The sequence below is a fragment of the Macaca fascicularis genome, chromosome 5 (assembly GCF_037993035.2).
Source record: "Macaca fascicularis isolate 582-1 chromosome 5, T2T-MFA8v1.1".
Lineage (NCBI taxonomy): Eukaryota > Metazoa > Chordata > Mammalia > Primates > Cercopithecidae > Macaca > Macaca fascicularis.
The window spans coordinates 838,064-859,748 of NC_088379.1; the positions used below are offsets into that span (position 1 = coordinate 838,064).

Consider the following 21,685-nt stretch of genomic DNA (forward strand, 5'->3'; position numbering starts at 1 on the left):
TCAGGTCCCCCCGGGCTCTCTGCTCTGTTCTGCTGGTCTCTTGTCTCCCATTGTGCCAAAACAACAAGGAACTTAACTGAATTGCAATGATTTATTTTACCATTAAGCTGTGGTCTTCTGGGAGAGTAGGTCCCCCTCATTTTTCTTCTTCAGAATTGTCCTTTTTTTTTTTTTTTTTTTTTTTTTTGAGATGGAGTTTCATTCTTGTTGCCCAGGCTGGAGTGCAATGCGCGATCTCGGCTCACCGCAACCTCTGCCTGCCGGATTCAAGCTATTCTCCTGTCTCAGCCTTCCAGAGTAGCTGGGATTACAGGCGCACGCCACCACATCCGGCTAATTTTTTGTATTTTTAGTAGAGACAGGGTTTCTCCGTGTTGATCAGGCTAGTCTTGAACTCCCAACCTCAGGTGATCCACCTGCCTTGGCCTCTCAAAATACGGGGATTACAGGCATGAGCCACCACACCCAGCCTTTGTTTTTTTTTTTTGGGGGGGGGGTTTTTTTGAGACGAAGTCTTACTCTATATTCCAGGATGGAGTGTGGGGGCGCAATCTCGGCTCACTGCAACCTCTGCCTCCCTGGTTCAAGTGAGTCTCCCACCTCCGCCTCCTGAGTAGCTGGGATTACAGGCACACGCCACTATGCCCGTCTAATTTTTGTATTTTTATTATGGATGGGATTTCACTATGTTGGCCCAGCTGGTCTCGAACTCCTGACCTCAAATGATCCAGCCGCCTCAGCCTCCCGAGGTGCTGGGATTACAGGTGTGAGCCACTGCACCCGGCTCTTTTCTAAACTCTAGAGTTGAACATTCCTTTACTTTCCAGCTGCATAATTTGGTTCTTATTAAAATAATTTTTAAATTTTCATTTTTTTTTTTTACCAGCTTTCTAAATTGTGTTAAATGCACATAAAATATGCCATTTTAACCATTTTCAGGTGTGTGGTTCAGTGGCCTTGGGTACAAACCCAATGTTGTACAGCCGCCACCACCATCATCTCCAGAGCCTTTTTATCTTCCCATACTGAAGCTCTGCCCCCATTAAACACTCACTCCCCACCCCACTCCCCCAGCAGGGTCAGATTGCAGAAGGGCCTGATGGGGGGTTCTGAGGTGATGGAAACCATCCCAGACTGCCATGGCGATCATTGAGAAAGTCTGTGAATGTATGGAAGATTATTGCATCATATACATAAAAGAGGTGTGTAAACTGTGCCATAATAAAGCCTAAAAATTAGAAGTGTGCTTGTAACTTAAAGTGTATTTAAATAGGTAATACATTGGTTTAGTCCTAAGATTAATATTATAGAAAAGGTTTAATTTTGTTCTCATCTGTGTCACTGTCTGTAGTGACCTATAGAGAACCACTGTGTGATTATCTCCTGTATGTATGCAAATCTGAGCAAATGTAAACATTTTATTGTTTTCCTTCCACAATCCCCCCCCACCCCTGACCCCGCCCCCGCCTGTATGTGTCTGCGTTTTCCCTCAGGTGCATGCAGGCCGGCATTCATCAGTGCAGCCCCTTCCTGCTGCCCTGTGGGCCCCACACACTGCAGACCCTGCTGCCTCAGACTTGTGCGTGCGTGCCTGGCGCGCCTGTTCCCTGAGCCTGAGACAGCGGCTGCCTGTTGAGGGCAGGGCACGTCCGCTGCTTACAGAGACGTGAAGCCCACCATGGCCATTCTGTCGGCGCGCTTTTGTCACCAGCTGTGTCCCGTATAGAAATGTTTCTTGTCTTTAGGGGGCTTCTTCCTCATTAAGCTCTGTTAAAGTCTGCTTGACTAATACTAATCTAGCTATGCCAGCTTTCTGTTGGTTAATACTTGTGTGGTATTTCTGTTCTTAAAGTGTCTTAAATGTGACACTGTTTACAACATAGAGTTAGGTTTTTTTAAAAATCAGAAACTTTTGGCCGGGCGCGGTGGCTCACGCCTGTAATCCCAGTACTTTGGGAGGCCGAGACGGGCGGATCACGAGGTCAGGAGATCGAGACCATCCTGGCTAACACGGTGAAACTCCGTCTCTACTAAAAAAAAGTACAAAAAACTAGCCGGGCGAGGTGGCGGGCGCCTGTAGTCCCAGCTACTCGGGAGGCTGAGGCAGGGGAATGGCGTGAACCCAGGAGGCGGAGCTTGCAGTGAGCCAAGATCGCGCCACTGCATTCCAGCCTGGGCGACAGAGCAAGACTCCGTCTCAAAAAAAAAAAAAAAAAAAAAAAAAATCAGGAAATTTTTTAGCTGGCACATTACCTTACACATTCCACGATTTTTCCATGGAGGATCTGAGTTGGTTCCTGCTTTATTTTTTTATTTTGCTCTTTTCGTCAGTTTTTTCCTATGCTTTCTTCCTCCCTATTGTCAAGTGAATTACTAACTTTAATCTCTTTCTTTCTTCCCCTAGTTTGCAAGGTATAAGCTCTACTTCTGTTTTACTAGTGGTTACAAAATGTTTAAACTATTTATATTTTTAAAAGTCCAAAGTGGGCTGGGCGTGGTGGCTCACACCTGTAATCCCAGCACTTTGGGAAGCCGAGGCGGGCAGATCACGAGGTCAGATCGAGACCATCCTGGCCAACATGGTGAAACCCCGTCTCTACTAAAATAGAAAAAATTAGCCGGGCGTGGTGGCAGGCACCTGTAGTCCCAGCTATGGGAGGCTGAGGCAGGAGAATCGCTTGAACCCAGGAGGCAGAGGTTGCAGTGAGCTGAGATCGAGTCACTGCACTCCAGCCTGGCGACAGAGGGAGACTCTGTCTAAAAAAAAAAAAACAAGTCCAAAGTTACTGTAAGTCTGTGCCCCTCCCCGCACAAGCACCTCTACCGCCGCTCTCACTGGGCATGCCCTTTCTCCCGCCTCTCACTTCTTCCGCCAAACTCCAGGTCTCTCTCCCCTCGCTGCCCCTCTCCCGAGTTCTTCCTCTCCCGAGTTCTTCTGCCTCCGGACTCCGGGTCTTTCTCCCCGCGCGGCTTCTCTCCTGTGTTGTTCTCCCTCCGAACTCTAGGTCTTTCTCCCCGTGCTGCCCCTCTCCTGTGATGCTTGCAGGCAGCCCCTCACTCCATCCTCACCCTACAGCAAGGATCTCTCTCTTGCTCTTTGCACGGAATCCACTTCTCTTCTTAGTGGCTCTTGCGGGGGCCTGTAATGGGCTGTGCTCAGTCACTGCACCATGTCGGGGTGTGTATTTCTTTTTATTTCTTTTATTTTGGATTATTTTGCTTCCTGAAACTGAGAATCTGACCTTCACTGTTGTAGGAAATCCTTAGTCACTGTTTCTTAACACTTCCTTTCCTTTCTGTTCTTTTCTCTGGGGCTCCCATCTTCCCCCCTTTCTCTTAGCCTTCCTTTTATTGTTTTAATTGGTGTGTTTGTCTCTACTCCTTATGGGTAACTTCCTCCAGTGATTTTTTTTTTTAGGATATCAGTCTCTCCTCAGCTGAGATGAATCTGTGGTTCAGCCATCCACTGAGATGTTAGTTTCTGTCAGTGTTTTTATTTTTAGAAATTGTGTCTGATTACCTTCAACACCTGCCTGTCTGTACCCCTGGTGTCCTCCCTTTTGTATCTTTTGTAATTTTAGACATACATATTTCAGTTAACCCCCTGGTCATCCTTCCACTGCATTTTTAGGGCCTAACTGTGCCGTTTGTTGTGGCTCCACCTCTAGAAGTGTTTGCCGTGAGCATCGCCCTTCCTTGTCAGGCATATCTTGGGGGCCGAGCAGCCAGGCCCTCGGGTGAAGACTCGTCCTGAGCCTGGTCCTGGGCAGATTCCTTTTCGCACCCACTGGGACCCTGTGGCTGCTGGGACTCCACAATCCCCTTCAGTCACTTTTTATCCTGCGGGTCTCCTGCCAAGCTGCTGGTCACCTGGAAGGCAGCTGTGACCTTCCACCTGAGGCTCTGCTCAAGCCTTCTCCCTGCTGTCTTCCTGCAGTCGTTGCTGTCTCCCCGAGTGCTTTCGCAGACACAGAGCCACCCGCTCTTCTTTGCCCCGTGTTTGTCCAGACAGACTTAGCTGGAGACCAAGAACTCAGTGCCTGCGATGGATAAATAACTCTGGAATTAACTCTCAAATATTATGTTAATAACACACAGAATTAACGGGGTGAGGTGATAGTTCACAAAATGGCAAGCAGATGATAAACAGGTTTTCAGATAAGGTATGTAAGATTATTTTTCTGCACTGTTGAAGTCAAAGCAGATGTCTGATCTTAAAAAGGTCAGCAGTCCTAGATTGAGGAATTAGTGAAATATGTCTAAGGAAGCCTCCAGAACCGTCCGGGGGAGCCTGTCTGCTGTGTTCTCACCAGCGTCCTTTCCTGCAGGTGAGCATCTGCCTGGAGTGTAACAGCAGCAAACTGCGGGGACTGAAGCGGAAGTGGATCCGCTGCTCCGCCCAGGCGACCGTCTTGCATCTAAAGAAGTTCATCGCCAAAAAACTCAACCTTTCGTCCTTTAACGAGGTAACAGTTGATCCCCAAGTAGAAACCATAACAAGTCCTCTCTTATTTGTAAAAGTGACACTTCTAAGATTCTTTGCTTAGTTTCGTTTTGTTTTTAACAACTTTGGAGATTTTAATCAGAAAAAAATCAGTTTTCCCTGCTCCACCAGGGAGCAGGATAGGAGGATGCCCAGAGACAGGGAACGTGGAACGCCACTGTGAGTGGAAGAGAGAACTAGGGCGGGGATGATGAGATTGTTTTAAAATAGGGTAAAGGTTTTCCTCGCAACGAGAAATTCTGTGCTTTAATTTCACAAGGGGAGACATGGGCGGATGGAGAGAGGGAGGACCTTTCCAGGCTGTAGTGCGTAAGGAGATGAAGGAATACTGGCGTGAGGTGGCCTTGGCAGCGGGTGCATCACGAACATGCCAGTGTGGGTCCCTGTGAGCCCCCAAGGCGGTGACACCATGGAGATGCAGGCGCCAGCAGGGTCCAGCTCTTCGTGGAGAGAGAAGGCACTGGTGGCTGTGGGCAGGAGCATGGGTCTGAGGTGTCGTTTTTGAAAATTGCTCAGGCTGTGCAGAAACGGACACAGGAGAGGCCAGCACCAGGAGTCGCAGAAGAGGAGGACTGTGGTGGGGGCAGTCAGGGTGGAGAAGTGGACAGACTTGAGATGCTCTCTGGAGCAGCAGTGGGCTCAGCGGTGGGCCCCAGAAGATAAGCCATGTCCTCACCCCCAGAGCCTACAAATGGGACCTTATTTGGAAAAAGATCTTTGTAGATATAATTGAGTGAAGGATTTTGAGATGAAATAATCCTGGAATGTATGGGTGGAGCCTAAATCCCATGACAAGTGAGGCAGAGGAAGACTCAAGATGGGACAGGAGGCCCTGGTGAGGACAGAGCAGAGGACGGATTGGAGGCTGGAGGGAGGCAGCCTTGAGGCGAGCCAGGGAGTGCCTGGGCCACCAGCACCTGGAAGCCAGGGCAGGCTCCCCTGCTGTGGTCCAAAGGCATCCCCCAGATTCATATGTTGGAAATTCCATCCCCAGCGGGGCAGTGCTGGGAGTTAGGGCCTGGGGGAGGCACTCAGACCGAGGACCCTGCCCCATGCACAGATCGATGCTGCTGTGAAAGGACTGGCCAGCATGGGTTCTCCCTCTTCTTTCCCAACGTGCGGACCCAGCAGAAGGCCTTCACAAGTGGCAACGTGGTGACCTTGAATGCCGCAGCTCCCAGAACTGTGCTGAAGTTCTGGGTTATGAAGAACTGGGTTCTTCATAAATCACCCAGTGTGTGGCGTGCTGTGGCAGCAACACGGAATGGACTGTGCTTCTCCCTGGGAGCCTGCAGAGGGAGCGTGACTCTTATGGACTCTGGAACTGAGTACATTTCTATTGTTTGAAGCCACCACGCTCATTGTGCTAATTTCCGTGGTAGCCGTGGGAGACTAATTCAGAGAAAGCCACAATAAGTTGCTGATGTATTTGGGTGGCGATGCAGAGAAAAGGAAGGGGTCAGGAATGACTGCAGGCCTGCGGCTGCTCGGTTGGCGGAGGGGGGCGCGGTGTGGCGTCTCGGAACAGGCGTAGCTGCTGTGGTGACACAGAACAGAGGCTGTGTCAGATCATGGGGGGCTAGTGCCAGCCTTGAGTGTCCCACATGTTGGCAGGGGATACAGACAGCACACTGGGGTTGGGGAGACTCAGTGAGGATGGGCTGCCTAGAGCCCATGGAGAAAAGTCAGGACATTGCAGGAAGGGAGAGGAGGAAATGGGGGAAGTCTTTTTGCTAAGTTTCAGTTGTTTTGTTTGCTTTTCTGTGTAGCGAAACAGAAAAGATGGATGGTAGCTGGGGACGGAGCAGGCCGAGGAAGTCCTTGGATTTTCATGTGGAGGTGGAGCGGGAAGCCACGGGGGCAGTGGGGCTGCAGGGGGTGGGGAAGGGGTCGGCCATTTCCCAGCACAGGGCTGGTTCCTCCAGGGAAGAGTGTGAGGTTTTCGCTGTTGCTGCGGTGACCGTGCCTCTCAGCCCCGCAACCCAGCCACTCAGACAGATGGGGCTGCTTCACGTCTTCCCCAGAAAGGAATCTGAAGAACTGTCTACATCATCAGGGAAATGCAAGTAAAACCACGTGGCACCACACGCACCTCGTAGAACTGCCATAATCCCAAGCACTGACAACACACTCCGGAGATGCGGGGAACGCAGATTCATTCCTGTGGGAAGCGGAACCTGCAACCCCTGTGGAGAGCAGCTTGGCAGCTGCTGACAACACAAAACACACTCTTGGCAAACCATCCAGCAGCCATACCCCCTGTTGTTTAAACGAAATCTCCTGCCCCCACAAAAAACTGCACCCGGATGTTGATAGCAGCTTTCTTCATAATTACCAAAACTTGGAAGCGACCAAGATGGCCTTCAGTAGATGAGTGGGTAAATAAACTGTTGTGCGTCCATACTGGAATATTATCCACCACTGAAAAGAAACGAGCAGTCAGGCCAGGAGCAGGCATAGGGGAGAAAAATCAAGTGTCTGTTACTAAGTAGAGAAGCCCCTCTGTAAAGGCTGCAGGCTGTGCGACTCCAGCTTTGCGGCATGGCGCACTGGAAAAGGCAGAACCATCTGGAGGCTGCAGGGGCTTGGGGAGGGTGGTAGGAGTGGACAGGCACAGGGCTCCTGGGCAGCAATGCTGCTGTATGTGCACCTGTGGCTTTGCCACTAGGGCAACCTGACATCAGCTCTGGACTCTAGAGGTGACGTCAATGCAGGTTCCTGGGTGGTGACTAATGTGCTACCATGCAGGGTGTTGGTTGGGGGGTGGCCAAGGGGGACGGGAACTCCCTGTACCTTCCTCTCAATTTTGCTGTGAACCTTAAATTGTTGTTTAAAAAGTCTGTTTAATTTTTTTAAAAGACTGGGGAGCCCAGTGCCTTTTTGCACTGTGGTGAGAGGGAGGGACAGCCTGGACCCAAGGTAAGGCTTGTGGGAAGAGGTGCCCCTGGAGGCTGCAGCTGTGGGAGGGGGCTGGTGTGGACCAGGCCTGGGTGGTATGGGGAGGGAAACACATCAGCCCTGTGGGCCTCTCAGGTGCTTGTGCCACCTGGGGAACCAGGGTACCCGATTCTGGAGCTGTCTGGGCTGCTCATGGGGCTGCAAACCACCTCTTCCCATTTCTCAGTACAGCAGGTTTGGTAGATGGGGTGTGATGGGGCCTGGGCGTCAAGAGAAAAAGGGTACAGGGCAGCTGCAGGCCAGGTGGGGGTGGAATGGGAGCCCACAACCGCAAGGAGCTAGTCCCTGCGCCTGCACCCCCTGCAGAAATGTCATCCCCCTAACTGGCACAGGCCTGCTCTGTCATAGCTTGTATGTTGCACTGGATTTCCATTTAGGTGTGAAGTAGGGACAGAGGAATACATGAACCACACTCTGTCTCTAGGCTGTGAGGTAAGGATGGAGGAATACGTGAACCACATCCCATCTCTAGGCTGTGAGGTAGGAGCAGAGGAATACGTGAGTCACATCCCGTCTCTAGGCTGTGAGGTAGGAATGAAGGAATACATGAACCACACCCCGTGTCTAGGCTGTGAGGTAGGGATGGAGGAATACGTGAACCACCACCACCGTCTCTAGCCACATTCTTGCATGACTGGGGAAGGGCTGCAGATTTCACACCAGCATCGAGGTGGCCATGTCAGCATGGATTGAGCACCTCCCCGCTTCTAATCAAACCTGCTTCTCCCCCAGCTGGACATTTTATGCAACGAGGAGATCCTGGGCAAGGACCACACGCTCAAGTTCGTTGTTGTCACGAGGTGGAGATTCAAGGTGAGACGCGTGATTTGATTTTCAGAGTCTGCTCTGAATGGCAGTGACTTTGCTGTGCATCTCTTTTTTGTTTTTGTTTTTGTTTTTGAGAGAGAACCTTGCTCTGTCGCCCAGGCTGGAGTGCTGTGGCACGATCTCGTTTCACTGCAAGCTCCGCCTCCCGGGTTCACGCCATTCTCCTGCCTCAGCCTCCCCAGTAGCTGGGACTACAGGTGCCTGCCACTGCACCTGGCTAATTTTGTGTATTTTTTAGTAGAGATGGGGTTTCACCATGGTCTCGATCTCCTGACCTCGTGATCCGCCTGCCTCAGCCTCCCAAAGTGCTGGGATTACAGGCGTGAGCCACCGCGCCTGGCCCCACATCTCTTATCTAAAAGCTTAAAAGTGATGACTCTGGCCAGGCACAGTGGCTCACGCCTGTAATCCCAGCACTTTGGGAGGCTGAGGCGGGCAGATCACAAGGTCAGGAGACTGAGACCATCCTGGCTAACACAGTGAAATCCCATCTCTACTAAAAATACAAAAAATTAGTTGGGCATGGTGGCCGGCACCTGTAGTCCCAACTACTCAGGAGGCTGAGGCAGGAGAATGGTATGAACCTGATAGGTGGAGCTTGCACGCCTTGCAGTGAGCTGAGATCATGCCACTGCACTCCAGCCTGAGCAACAGATCAAGACTCCGTATCAAAAAAAAAAAAAGTGATGACTCAGCTACAGAGATGGTTATGAAACACAGTTCTTGTCTTTCTGAAATCATCAACCCCAGAGCCAGCTTGGAAGGCACCAGCTGAGCTCTGAGGGGCACAGTCCCCGGTGGGAAACTGCCGAGTCCATGAGTGCCATGAGCAGAGGGTCCCCTGGGGCCTTTGGGCCCCTCTGAAGCAGGAAACCAGTGGTGGAATTCTCCCACCTCAGCTGGTGCTGCTGCCTGGGGAGGGGGGTAAGGAGCCAAGGCTGGCCTGGGGCTGGGCCAGAGGGTTTGAGGGAGAAGGGGGCAAGGGAGTGGTGGCCAGGGCCACATCAGGTAAAGGTGGTCACCTGGGGCCAGGGGAGAGGGCGCATGTCTTCCCAGCCTGTTTCCCCCACTGGCATCTTGACATTGCTCAGAACAGAAGGGTCTCTATGTAGTCCTCCGTGTGGACTGTGTCTCACAGGACGCAATTCCTCAGTGCCCTTCCCGATGAAGTAAGTCTGTTTCCTCGCCTCCACCCCTGCTAAGCAGGCGCTGTGTTCTTGTGTCTTCCAGAAGGCGCCGCTCCTGCTGCACTACAGACCCAAGATGGACTTGCTGTGAATGGCGCCGCACAGCACCCGCAGACTGGGCCCTTGCACCCCTGGGTGCTCCCGGCCACCGCGCTTAAGAACGTTGCCTCTGGGTGTCATGTGGACCAGACTTCTGAATAGAGAATATTTATAACTTTTGTATGAGAGAGAATTCACACTCAACAAGACACTACCAGCACCACGTTTACAGAGGATGAAAACACTTCACAGTCTCCCAGAGCCGATCGTCCTCTCCCCAACCCCCCACCCTGTGCTTCAGCCTCGCAGGCGAGAGTGATTCTCGCAGGCAACACGGTTCTGAGTCACCTTCTGACACGAGCTCCCTCTGCTTGCTTTCCAGGTCTTGAAAATCTGAATTCACTTCAGTTTAGTTTATGAATTAGGTTTCATGATAAGCCTCAAATAATAGTTGGACTTTTATTGAATCCTTCCTAAGTTATTGAAAAAATGTCTTCATGGTGAATGACAATATTTATGTTGCCTTTAGCTTCTTGAAGATTTAGAAGTTATATGAAAAATTAATTTAAAAGCAAATCAAAAGAGGTTTCCATTAACATTATGATTTGACCATTGTATTCAATTTCCCACCTTATGAAACACGACAGCAGCTCCCTGACTGGTTCACCCTTCATTGTGTGAGGTCGGCACTTGGGACTCACTCGAACTGTCACTTGCCTGGGGCCGACACACCCAGCCCTGGAAACGGGACCCCAGACTCCACATTGCGGTTTCTGACACGCTCAGCAGGTAGACCAGAGGCCATGTGACCAGCTCAGTGCTGGTTTGCAGAACAATTCTTATTTTTAAAAATCACTTGTATTAAAAACGGCACAAATTGTTGAGTGCCGCCATTTGGTTTCCTACATTTTCTTTCCCCGTTTTTTGCTGAAGGGAGAGGTGGTGGTGGTTGGGATCAGAGCTCTCCTGGCGTCCGTGGGGAGGATTTGCTGGTGGTTGCTTCGGGCTCATGCCCAGACGCACTCACTGCCCCCTCTGTCAAAGGTCTCCCCTTCCCCTTTGCTGGTGGGAGGAGCTTGTTGTGCTCCTCGGCCCATTACTGGAAGGGTGTTTTTCTGAGCTGCAGGGACAGGGTGAGCAGCTGAAGGGCTCGGAGGGAAGATGACCCCCGCTCTGCAGATGCTGCATTTCAGCTGAAGCTGTGTTTCAGCCTCAGTTGGTTGCAGTGTCAGCCCCTCTCCTCCTGGATGGTCATGTTTTTGTCACATTAGAGAATAAACTGTCAGCACACACACACTTTTTTTTCCTTTAAAACAGTAACTTGGAAGTGTGGAAAGGCCAGAAGGAGGAGCAAGGGCTGTTTTCTGGAGCAATTGAGGTGTTGTCCTGCAGTTGTCATTGTCTTCTCCGCCAGGCTGTTCCCATTTATTTCCTGTGGAACTGAATCCCTCCTCCCTCCGCTCCCTGGGAGCCCAGGTGGTCCCTGGCCACCACTCAGGCTTTCCAAGAAGCCATCCACCTTGGACATTTTTTTCTTGAATTTCGCTGTTTTCTTCTGCTTCCTTTAGATAAAAAGCAGCTCAAGAGACCTCATCTGAGGGATGAGGAAAACATGCATATTAATTCCATTTGAGTGATTGTCAGTGTAAGGCCTTTTAAAACAAAAGCAAGTTCTTTGTTAGGAATTGGTCAAAATTCACCTCTTTCTTTAAGCCCATCAACTCCCAGGATGGTTTGAGTTACTCAGTTACCTAAGCTTGCTGTTCATCCAAATCATTTTCTAGAGTCACTGTATAAGGGTCTATGAGTAGCTGTGTATGAATAAATATTACCTGTCTACCTCAAAATATACATACTGCTGAAGCATTCTGTACAACCGTGTGTTATCACAGTGCAGTTTTAAGTGTAACATTAGAACTTAGGCATTTTCCTGTGTGGTGGAATAAGAAAGGATTAAACAGTTACAAGCCTCCAAATTAAAATAAAACTAAATCACAGTTCAGATTAAACTGAATATCATTGTAATAATGTCATAATATATATTTGTAACTTTGTAGCTATCTTTGAAATCACTTGACTTTGCTATGGTGCTAAGCTGATATATTTAAATACACAGAGAGACGGGTGAGTGGAGCCCGTGTTGATGTCTCCAGCCGGTGGTGACCCTGCTTTTGTAACCGCGTTAACCTGACAAAACCTCAGCAGCAGAAGTCCCTATTTTTCTAGGAGTTCATCGTGCAGACAGTCTTCACTACAGGACTCGGCCCTGGGGCCTCTGCCTCTCGTCTGACCTTGCAGCCTTAGTCGTTGGAGGCTGGAGTGCAATGGCCCCGCCGTCCGTGGAGCCTCTGGGCGGCCTTCTTTCCTTTCTGTCAAGCTCTCATTTCACAGAAAAAGGCTGAATTTCATTTTTTCCAGCATGAAAGCCAGGATCGGTTAATGATTGGATTCTATTAAGTGGTTTTTTTGTTTTTTTTTTAAACAGATGGAGTTACTGTGAAGAAGTTTTCACAACTATTTATGCTGGTAAAACAAATGCTGTTAAATCACCTTATGCGTCGTTTTCAACAGCAGTGGGGCTAATTACCCGGAATACGGTCTCACCAATGCAGTTTTCATGGAAATAGAAAATTCAAATAGAATATATAATATTGAATTTAAGATTTGGGGGGTTAAAAAAGAAAACTTAACTTTATAAAATTATTTATTCTATTTTAAGCCTTCTATCATATTTTCCCATCCAATTGTTTGGTTTCAGTGGTCCAGCTTTATTTACAGGCATATAAAATGAAATTGTGAGATGTTTTGCAAGCTTCTTTTTACTTTGAGTAGCTTTTAATTTGTATGTTTTTGTTTTATGTGGATGAAGAGCATTTTTTATGCTTTTGTGCAATAGGTTCCAACACACATTTATTAGACATCTGTTTAAATTGTAATGTAGCATTTATTCTGCTAAATTGAAAGGGAACATAGATGGAATTCCAAAATATATACATTCAGCTTTTGGTTTTTCCTTTTTCATTGTTATTATTGTGAGAATGCTGTCATTGGGGTTGTGTGTGAGTGCCTGTCAGCCAGTGATGCCTCGGGCCACGCTGTGGGGCCACCTCGGTCCTGCCTGGGTCCTGGTGCCTTGGACCCCACGTGCTTGTGGCCAGGCCGCCCCAAGGCGGGGCCACATGGCCTCAGACCACAAGAGCAGAGCTGCCCTGGCCCAAACACTGCAGCTGCCTGCACCCCCGGGCTTTGCAGCCTTGCTTGTTTTCTCTGAATGGCAACAGAACGGCATTCACAGTGATTCAAAGGGTGGCATTGGGTTGGACGTTCTGGGTATGAGCCAGCCTGTTCCCACATTGTACGTGAATGTTTAATGTGCTCTCAAAACATGGAAAATAAGTTTAGTGCACATAGCTAAATCACAAAACATCCAATTCTCTGTTTCCTCAGGAAGTCATTACTGCGCCACCACATCACGTGACCTTAACATGATCAATATCTTTCTCTGCCTTGACATTTAAATAAATAAATTGAGATAAGTAGATTAGAAAATCATTCAAATGATACCATAATCTGTACAAATATTGTGTCCCCTGCCAGGCAGGGGACAGGGTGCGGGCGATGGCCACGTGGCCAAGGCCCCGCAGGAACGCGCCGAGGTCTCCCTCACCCTCCAGGTGTCCTTCGCACCCAGTAGTGCGTCTGAGGAACGAACTGCAGTTTGAGCGTCCCCTGAGATGTGCGTAGCCTCCGTGTAAATGTCCACTCCCATGGCTTAATTGGCTATCAGACGCATTTTCCCAGACGAAAGCAATGTTGGGTTAGGGGACGACGGTGCAGCCACCCAGCCATTACCAGCAGCGTGCGGCAGACGAAGGCAGTCGAGGTGTGGAGGTGATCACGCAGATACATGTTTTTGACTGTTTAATTTGAAAGTTTACATTTTTTATGCTTTGTGTTGGTGTGTAATTTTTGTACTCTTGGTGGCTAGTTTTTGTCAAATCTTTTTTGGAATATTGCTTAAATGTTTTGATTTTATGATAGTGAAGCTTGTATTCAGTGTTTTGCCAATTAATATTATATGCTTGTAATAAAAGCAAAAGAAAAGCTTAAGTGAAAGTGTTTCTGGCTGGAAATGTATTATATAAATCATTTGTACGAGCACGAGAGATGACTTGCTCATGGGATGAACAATGCCGTGGGTATTGGATGGACCACTCAGGTAGCCTGGCCGCAGACACACTGGCCACACACACATGCATGCTACATATGTGTGTGCTCAGACCACATGCCTGCACATATGTGCACATATGTCCACACAAAAAGCACACATCAGCCCACGGCTCCCTTCCTCACCCCAGCCCTCCCCACTCCCAGGTTAACCAACGTCTCGATTTGCTCCGGGCAGCATTTGTAAATTGTCACCCTGGTTGCCAACCCTCATTTAAATTGGTCCGGCATTTGCTACCAGAGTTTGGGCCAGAAACTTTGTAAAGCTCATTCAGTTTGTCTCCTTGCAGAAAGAGGTCGCTGCAGCTTGGAGCTGATTATGCCAAGGAAAATACAGCTAAAAAAGAACTTACTGATTCCCATAGGTGTGTCAACTAACAAATGAATGTTCCGTCTCCCTATGACAATTTGCCGCCCATCCCCAAAAAAAGCACTATGGCCAAAACTTCAGTTTTTAAAAGTTAAGAAATATACAACAATTTTGAAACTCTGAGAAAACTAGAAATGGAAGGAAAGGAGAATATGGCCAAAATTACATTCTCACAACCTAAAGCAGTAAACTTTAAAAATAGGTTCAGTCTGACTTAACTGACTTAGGCTGGGCATAGTGGCTCACGCCTGTAATCCCAGCACTGTGGGAGGCCAAGGCAGTCTGATCACCAGCCTGGCTGACATGGTGAAACCCTGTCTCTACTAAAAATAAAAATTAGTCGGGCGTGGTGGCAGGAGCCTGTAGTCCCTAGCTACTCAGGAGGCTGAGGCAGGAGAATCACTGGAACACAGGAGGCAGAGGTTGCAGTGAGCCAAGATCACCCCACTGCACTCCAGCATGAACTACAGAGCAAGACTCCATCTCATTTAAAAAAAAAAAAAAAAGAGGCCGGGCGCAGTGGCTCAAGCCTGTAATCTCAGCATTTAGTGAGGCCGAGACGGGTGGATCACAAGGTCAGGAGATCGAGACCATCCTGGCTAACACGGTGAAACCCCCGTTTCTACTAAAAAATACAAAAAACTAACCGGGTGAGGTGGTGGGCGCCTGTAGTCCCAGCTACTCGGGAGGCTGAGGCAGGAGAATGGTGTAAACCTGGGAGGCAGAGCTTGCAGTGTGAGCTGAGATCCGGCCACTGCCCTCCAGCCTGGGTGACAAAGTGAGACTCCATCTCAAAAAAAAAAAAAAAAAACTTGGCCGGGTGTGGTGGCTCATGCCTATAATCTCAGCACTTTGGAGGCTGAGGCGGGTGGATCAAAAGGTCAAGAAATCGAGACCATCCTGGCCAGCATGGTGAAACCCTGTCTGTCTCTACTAAAAATACAAAAATTGGCCAGGCGCGGTGGCTCAAGCCTGTAATCCCAGCACTTTGGCAGGCCGAGACGGGCGGATCATGAGGTCAGGAGATCAAGACCATCCTGGCTAACCCGGTGAAACCCCGTCTCTACTAAAAAATACAAAAAAAAAAAAAAAAAAAAAAAACTAGCCGGGCGAGGTGGCGGGCGCCTGTAGTCCCAGCTACTCGGGAGGCTGAGGCAGGAGAATGGCGTAAACCCAGGAGGCGGAGCTTACAGTGAGCTGAGATCCGGCCACTGCACTCCAGCCTGGGCGACAGAGCGAGACTCCGTCTCAAAAAAAAAAAAAAAAAATACAAAAATTAGCCGGGCCTGATGGCACGCACCTGTAGTCCCAGCTACTCAAGAGGCTGAGGAAGGAGAATCACTTGAACCCGGGAGATGGAGGTTGGAGTGAGCTGAGATTGCACCACTGCACTCCAGCCTGGGCAACAGAGCGAGACCCCATCTCAAAAAAAAAGAAAAAAAAAACAAAAAAGACTTCACTGACTCAAAGTATATTTTACTTATTTTCAGCAAGTCCCTCTTAAGAAATGTCAAGATATTGGCCGGGCGCGGTGGCTCAAGCCTGTAATCCCAGTACTTTGGGAGGCCGAGACGGGCGGATCACGAGGTCAGGAGATCGAGACCATCCTGGCTAACACAGTGAAACCCCGTCTCTACTAAAAAATACAAAAAACTAGCCGGGCGAGGTGGCGGGCGCCTGTAGTCCCAGCTACTTGGGAGGCTGAGGCAGGAGAATGGCATGAACCCGGGAGGCGGAGCTTGCAGTGAGCCGAGATCCGGCCACTGCACTCCAGCCTGGGCGACAGAGCGAGACTCCGTCTCCAGAAAAAAAAAAAAAAAAAAGAAATGTCAAGATATTGACTGAAACCACAAGCAGACACCGATGTCAGTGTCAACTGCAGGGAGTAGGGGAAACACAAGTCCTCAAAATTGGGTCCACCCACTTTGGGGACTTGGCCACAAAGCCCGGTGATGGTAGCCACGGGAGCCTAGGGTCTAAGAGCTTCAAGCTCCACCTGAGAACGGTGGGTGGGGCCCTGCACCAGGACCCCAGAAAAAAGCTCTGGAAGTCAGTTCCTGTGGGTTCTGCAGCAGCTCGGGGCTGCAGGGACCTTGGCAATCTCACAGCAGAGCCAGGCCTCACCCTCTCTGCTAGCTGGTGGTTTTGTTTCTGCCATGCAGTTCTGTATGCCTAAGGCAAAAATCCTGTGAGTCATGTGTGTTAGTACACCTGTGACTGGGTGAAGGCTGAACAGTGTCCCCTGAAATGCAGCAGAGGAACAGAAAAACAAGGGGGTTCGCTGCGATGAGACCCGCACCATCTGTGTTCAGGAAGCCAAGGCCTTCTGCTGCTAGAAGTCCCGAGGCCCACCAAATCCACCCAAGGTAGATGTCCATGTGGCTTCTGGTTTTTAAGGATAAAACTCCGTTGAGATGTACTGAGTCCCTCCTGAGGGGCGGTGGAGGCCCGGGCCTGCGTTGGTGGGGAGGCCTGTGTCCTGACAGTGCTCTGCAGTAGCTGCACTGAACGTCCCCTTTAATAGAAAGAATTATATTGCTGTCTTCCGCTTACACAGAGATGCAACTATGCTTACATAAATCAGCACAGAGTCCTAAATACATAAATAAGCAGAGTCCTTTCTCTTACCCACATTACTCCTCAGTCAACGAAAGTACACAAAGTACATTTGTTTTTTCGGTGGCTTATGCTCCAATTGTGAGGAAGGAGATGCTGCCCTGGGCCCACCCCGCCCACCCCAGAGTATCTGCCCGCGCCAATTCGTGGGGAGAATGTGGCCTGCTCAAGGGATGACACTCCTGTCGCAGTTGGACAAACAAGCATTTGACCTCTACATTTATTCCTATGTTTTTTCTTTTTTTTTTTTTTTTTTTTTTTGGGGAGACAGAGTCTCACTGTGTCGCCCAGGCTGGAGGGCAGTGGTGTGATCTTGGCTCACGGCAACCTCTGCCTCCTCGGTTCAAGCCATTCTCCTGCCTCAGCCTCTCAAGTAGCTGGGATTACAGGCACCTGCCACCACGCCAGGCTAATTTTTATTTTTAGTAGAGACGGGGTTTCACCATGTTGGCTGGGCTGGTTTCTAACTCCTGACCTCTGGTGATCCACCCGCCTCGGCCTCCCAAAGTGCTGGGATTACAGGTGTCAGCCAGCATGCCCGGCCAAAGGTTGCTTCTTTAAAGCATTTTTAGTCAGTCTTTTGAAAGATGAAAGGGTCTGGCCTTGGTAACAGTAGGCCTGCTGTGAAGAGGCATGGGAGCCTTGGGTCAGGAGAGCAGCTGATTTCACTGAGACCCTGGGACACACAACCAAGACCTGACCTCTTGCTGGGAGATCACCCCGAGACTTCAGTCATCACCATGCACACTGCCTTATAGGAAGGCTGGGACCCCTCAGGTAGAGACAGCCCCTGGTCGCCCAGGGCCCCTCAGAGGTTGAGGGGATAGGGTCCCCCTTTACATTTCTCACCTACAGCTGGTGCCACAACTGTGAATATTGTAGTTGTCCAGCCCCACAGCTTCCTCTACCCCACAGCGCAGGGCAGACTGGCCTGTAGGGCCTCATCACCCCCATTCTCTGAGAGGAGATGTGGCTATCTCTGGCAGGCCTCCCTCTGACTGGTAGCTTTCTCCTGGGCTGCCATCTTCTGGTACCAGTGAGGACTCTGGTCGTCTCACCTGCTTAATTCCTGTACTGTGTTGCCCATGGCTCTGCTCAGGTCTGGTAGGACCCCCTTTATGGTGTGGTTTTTTTTTTTCGAGACAGGGTCTCGCTCTGTCACCCAGGCTGGAGTGCAGTGGTGCAATCACAGCTCACGGTAACCTCAGGCTCCTGGGCTCAAGCCATACTCCCACCTCAGCCTCCAGAGTAGCTGGGACTACAGGCACTACCACACCCAGCTAATTTTTTATTTTTGTAGAGATGGGGTTTTGCCATGTTGCCCAGGTTGGTCTCAAACTGAGCTCAAGCAATCTGCCCGCCCACCTCAGTTTCCCAAAGTGCTGGGATTATGGCAGGAGCCTCCATGCCCGTCCTTTTTCTTTCTTTCTTTATTATTTATTTATTATGTGTGTGTGGGGGGGGCAGGGTACCATTTTGTCACCCAAGCTGGAATGCAGTGGCGCAATCTCGGCTCACCACCAACCTCCACCTCCCAGGCCCAAGGAATTCTGCCTCAGCTTCCCGAGTAGCTGGGATTACAGGTGCCTGCCACCATACCCAGCTAATTTTTGTATTTTTAGTAGAGACAGGGTTTCATCATGTTGGTCAGGCTGACCACACAAGACACTCCTGACCACAAATGATTTGCCTGCTTCAGCCTCCCAAAGTGTTGGGATTACAGACATGAGCCACCTCACCCGTCTTTTTTTTTTTTTCTTTTAATGTTGGCTTTTCTTCTGTTAGATCAGCTCCAGAGGCAGCTTATCCTGTGTCATTTAGTCTCATCAGAATTTAATTGGGATTTAAATGAATGTACAGTTTACTTTGTGGGGTAGCTGACATCCTTCATCCACGATGTGGCATGTTTGCCGACTCACCCTCTTTTAGCATCTTCCTCAGGCGGTCCTTACACACTTCTCTTCCGGCTTGTTTTGTGATTCTTTCATAGGGAGGTGGAGGCTTGTGGCTCACGCTCTGATGGGTTATTGTGGAGTAGAGAAACCCACTGGATCCGGCACGGACTGAACTCTTCAGCTGGTCCTCAGGGTTCTTCAGGGGATTTCCTTGGATTTACACGCAGATTATTGTATCGTCAACAAACTACTAAACCCTGTCTCTGATATTCATCTCCTTCCCTCTTTTTTGGTTCTCTCACCCTGCTGGGATGTCTGGAGAAACACTGACAGCGATAGCAAGGAGAACTGTGCTTTTCTGACTTTAATGGGAATACTTTAAATATCTTGACTTAAGCATGACTGTTGGAAGGTTTCGATATGTACCATTTACCAAGTAATTTTTCTTCTGTTACAGTTTCTTAAAAATCAGGAATGCCGGCCGGGCGCGGTGGCTCAAGCCTGTAATCCCAGCACTTTGGGAGGCCGAGGCGGGTGGATCACGAGGTCGGGAGATCGAGACCATCCTGGCTAACATGGTGAAACCCCGTCTCTACTAAAAATACAAAAAACTAGCCGGGCGTGGTGGCGGGCACCTGTAGTCCCAGCTACTCGGAGGCTGAGGCAGGAGAATGGCGTGAACCCGGGAGGCGGAGCTTGCAGTGAGCCGAGATCGCACCACTGCACTCCAGCCTGGGTGACACAGCGAGACTCCGTCTCAAAAAAAAAAAAAAAAAAAAAATCAGGAATGCCGGGGGCAGTGGCTCATACCTGTAATCCCAACACTTTGGGAGGCCGAGGCAGGCAGATCACCTGAGGTCAGGAGTTCGAGACCAGCCTGACCAATATGGAGAAACCCTGTCTCTATTAAAAAAAAATACAAAATTAGCCGGGCGTGGTGGCACATGCCTGTAATCCCAGCTACTCGGGAGGCTGAGGCAGGAGAATCGCTTGAACCAGTAAGCCAAGGTTGTGGTGAGCCGAGATGGCACCATTACACTCCAGCCTGGGCAACAAGAGCAAAACTCCATCTCAAACAAAACAAAACAAAACAAAACAAAATCAGGAATACGTGTCAGTTTAAAAAAATGTTTTAATATTTTAAATTAAAAGTTTTAACTTTTTTGTTTCAGTTTGAAGTTTTAACACACGTACAGAGTCATGTGACCACCACCACAGTCCACACACACAATGGTTCCATCCCCCAAATCTCCTTAGTGCCACACCTTACCACGGTGCCTTTCCCCAACCTTCCTTCACCTCTTCCCACCCCCATGGTGCCGAATGTGTCAATATCTCCCCATCGTCACTGCAAAGTAGTATTTCACTGCATAGATAACGCCACAGTTTACCAGTTCACCCAGTGAAAGGCATTTGAATTTCAGCTTTTAATGATTATGAATAAAGCATCAATAAACATTTACGTACGGTTTTTATGTGGACATGTTTTTCTTTCTCTAAATACCCGAGTGGGATTGCTGGGTCATGTGGCTGTGTACCATTTCCAGCAGGTCCACACCCTGGCAGCTTGGGGCACCACCAGCATTCTCCTGCACTGCGGCTGTGGTGCAGGTGCCTTGTGGCCTGCGTGGTGGCTGAATCTGCATTTCCTGGTGGCCGGTGGTGTCAAGCCTCTTCTCCTGTGCCCAGTAGTCAACCTTGTATCATCGCTGGTGCATGTCTGGTCAGGTCTCTTCCACTTTTTAGTTGGACTATTTTCTTACTGTTAAGTTTTAAGGGCTCTCTGTGTATTCTAAATACAGGTCCTTAGTTGGACAGATGATTTGTGAGTATTTTCTCCTCATCTTTTCATTCTTTTCGCATTGTCTTTGGTAGATCAAACGTTTTTAGGTCAGGCACGGTGGCTCATGCCTGTAATATCTACTACTTTGGGGCCAAAGGTGGGAGGATCACTTAAAGCCAGGAATTTGAGCCTGGGCAACACAGCCTGGACAACACAACAAAACCCAGACTCAGGAAAAAAAATTTAAAATTAGCCAGGCGCTGTGGCACGCATCTCTAGTCCCAGCTACTCAGGAGGCTGAGGAAGCAGGATGGCTCGAGCCCAAGAGGTCAAGGCTGCAGTGAGCTATGACTGTACCACCACACTCCAACCTGGACAAAAGAGCATGACTCTGTCTCAAAAAAATAAACTTTTAATTTTGATAAAGTCTAATTTACAAATTTTTCTTTTATGGATTCTTCTGTAGATTATGCCTTTGGTATCATGTCTAAGAACTCTATCAAATGTCAGGTACAAAGGTATTTTTGTTTTCTTCCAAACATTTTATAGTTTTTTCATTTATATATGATTCATTTTGAGTTAATTAGGTACAATGTAAGGTTTAGGTCAAGGTTCCAATTTTTCCATATGGATGACCAACTGCCCTATTGCTATCTGTTGAACTGATGATCCTTTCTCCACAGGGTTGCTTTTGTTTGCACTGCTGTCAAAGATCAAATGGCCATATTTATGTGGGTCTGCTTCTAGTGACCCATCTGTCTCTTCTTTGCCAATACCACAGTCTTGATTTTTGTGGCTTTAAAGCATGTGTTGAAACTTTGTAATGTGATTCATCTAACTTTTTTGCTCTTTTTTAAAACATTGTTTTATCTATCCTTTCTACTGTTTTAGCTAGCTCCTTCACCATTCCGTATACATTTTAAAATCATCTTCTCTAAATCTAAAAAGAAGTCCTACTGAAATGTTTTGGAATTTTGTTAACTTCACAGATCCTTCTGAGATTGGCATCTTGACTATGTTCAGTCTTCCAGTCCATGAGCGTGCCATGTGCCGTCTCTCCACATATGTAGGTCTTCTTTAATTGGCATTTTGTAGTTTTTTAGCATACAGACCCTGTTTTGTCTCGTTAAATTTATACCTCTCTCTCTCTCAGGAGCTACTGTGTTTTTAACTTGTTTCCAACGTCTTATTGCTTGTCTATAGTAATAAGATTTTTTTTTTTAGACACAGTCTGGCTCTGTTGCCTAGGCTGGAGAGAAGTGACGCAATCTCAGCTCA

The 21,685-nt window shown here is 48.8% G+C and overlaps 1 protein-coding gene across 5 annotated transcripts in view; it reads left to right on the plus strand.

Annotated features, from left to right (window-relative positions):
- Window positions 1–13,623, plus strand: part of PCGF3 (polycomb group ring finger 3) — a 64,167-nt gene extending 50,544 nt beyond the window's left edge. For 2 of the 5 annotated variants that reach the window (XM_015450003.4, XM_074039168.1), the window contains exons 9-11: window positions 4,329–4,466; window positions 8,195–8,275; window positions 9,521–13,623. In XM_015450003.4, coding sequence (XP_015305489.1) covers window positions 4,329–4,466; window positions 8,195–8,275; window positions 9,521–9,568 — 267 coding nt within the window. In that variant the 3' untranslated portion in view covers window positions 9,569–13,623. Of the gene's footprint in view, window positions 1–995; window positions 1,203–4,328; window positions 4,467–5,635; window positions 6,883–8,194; window positions 8,276–9,520 lie in introns of those variants that run through there. The other 3 variants (XM_065544636.2, XM_065544637.2, XM_074039169.1) reach the window with 2 other exon arrangements.
- Window positions 13,624–21,685: the final 8,062 nt, after the last annotated feature.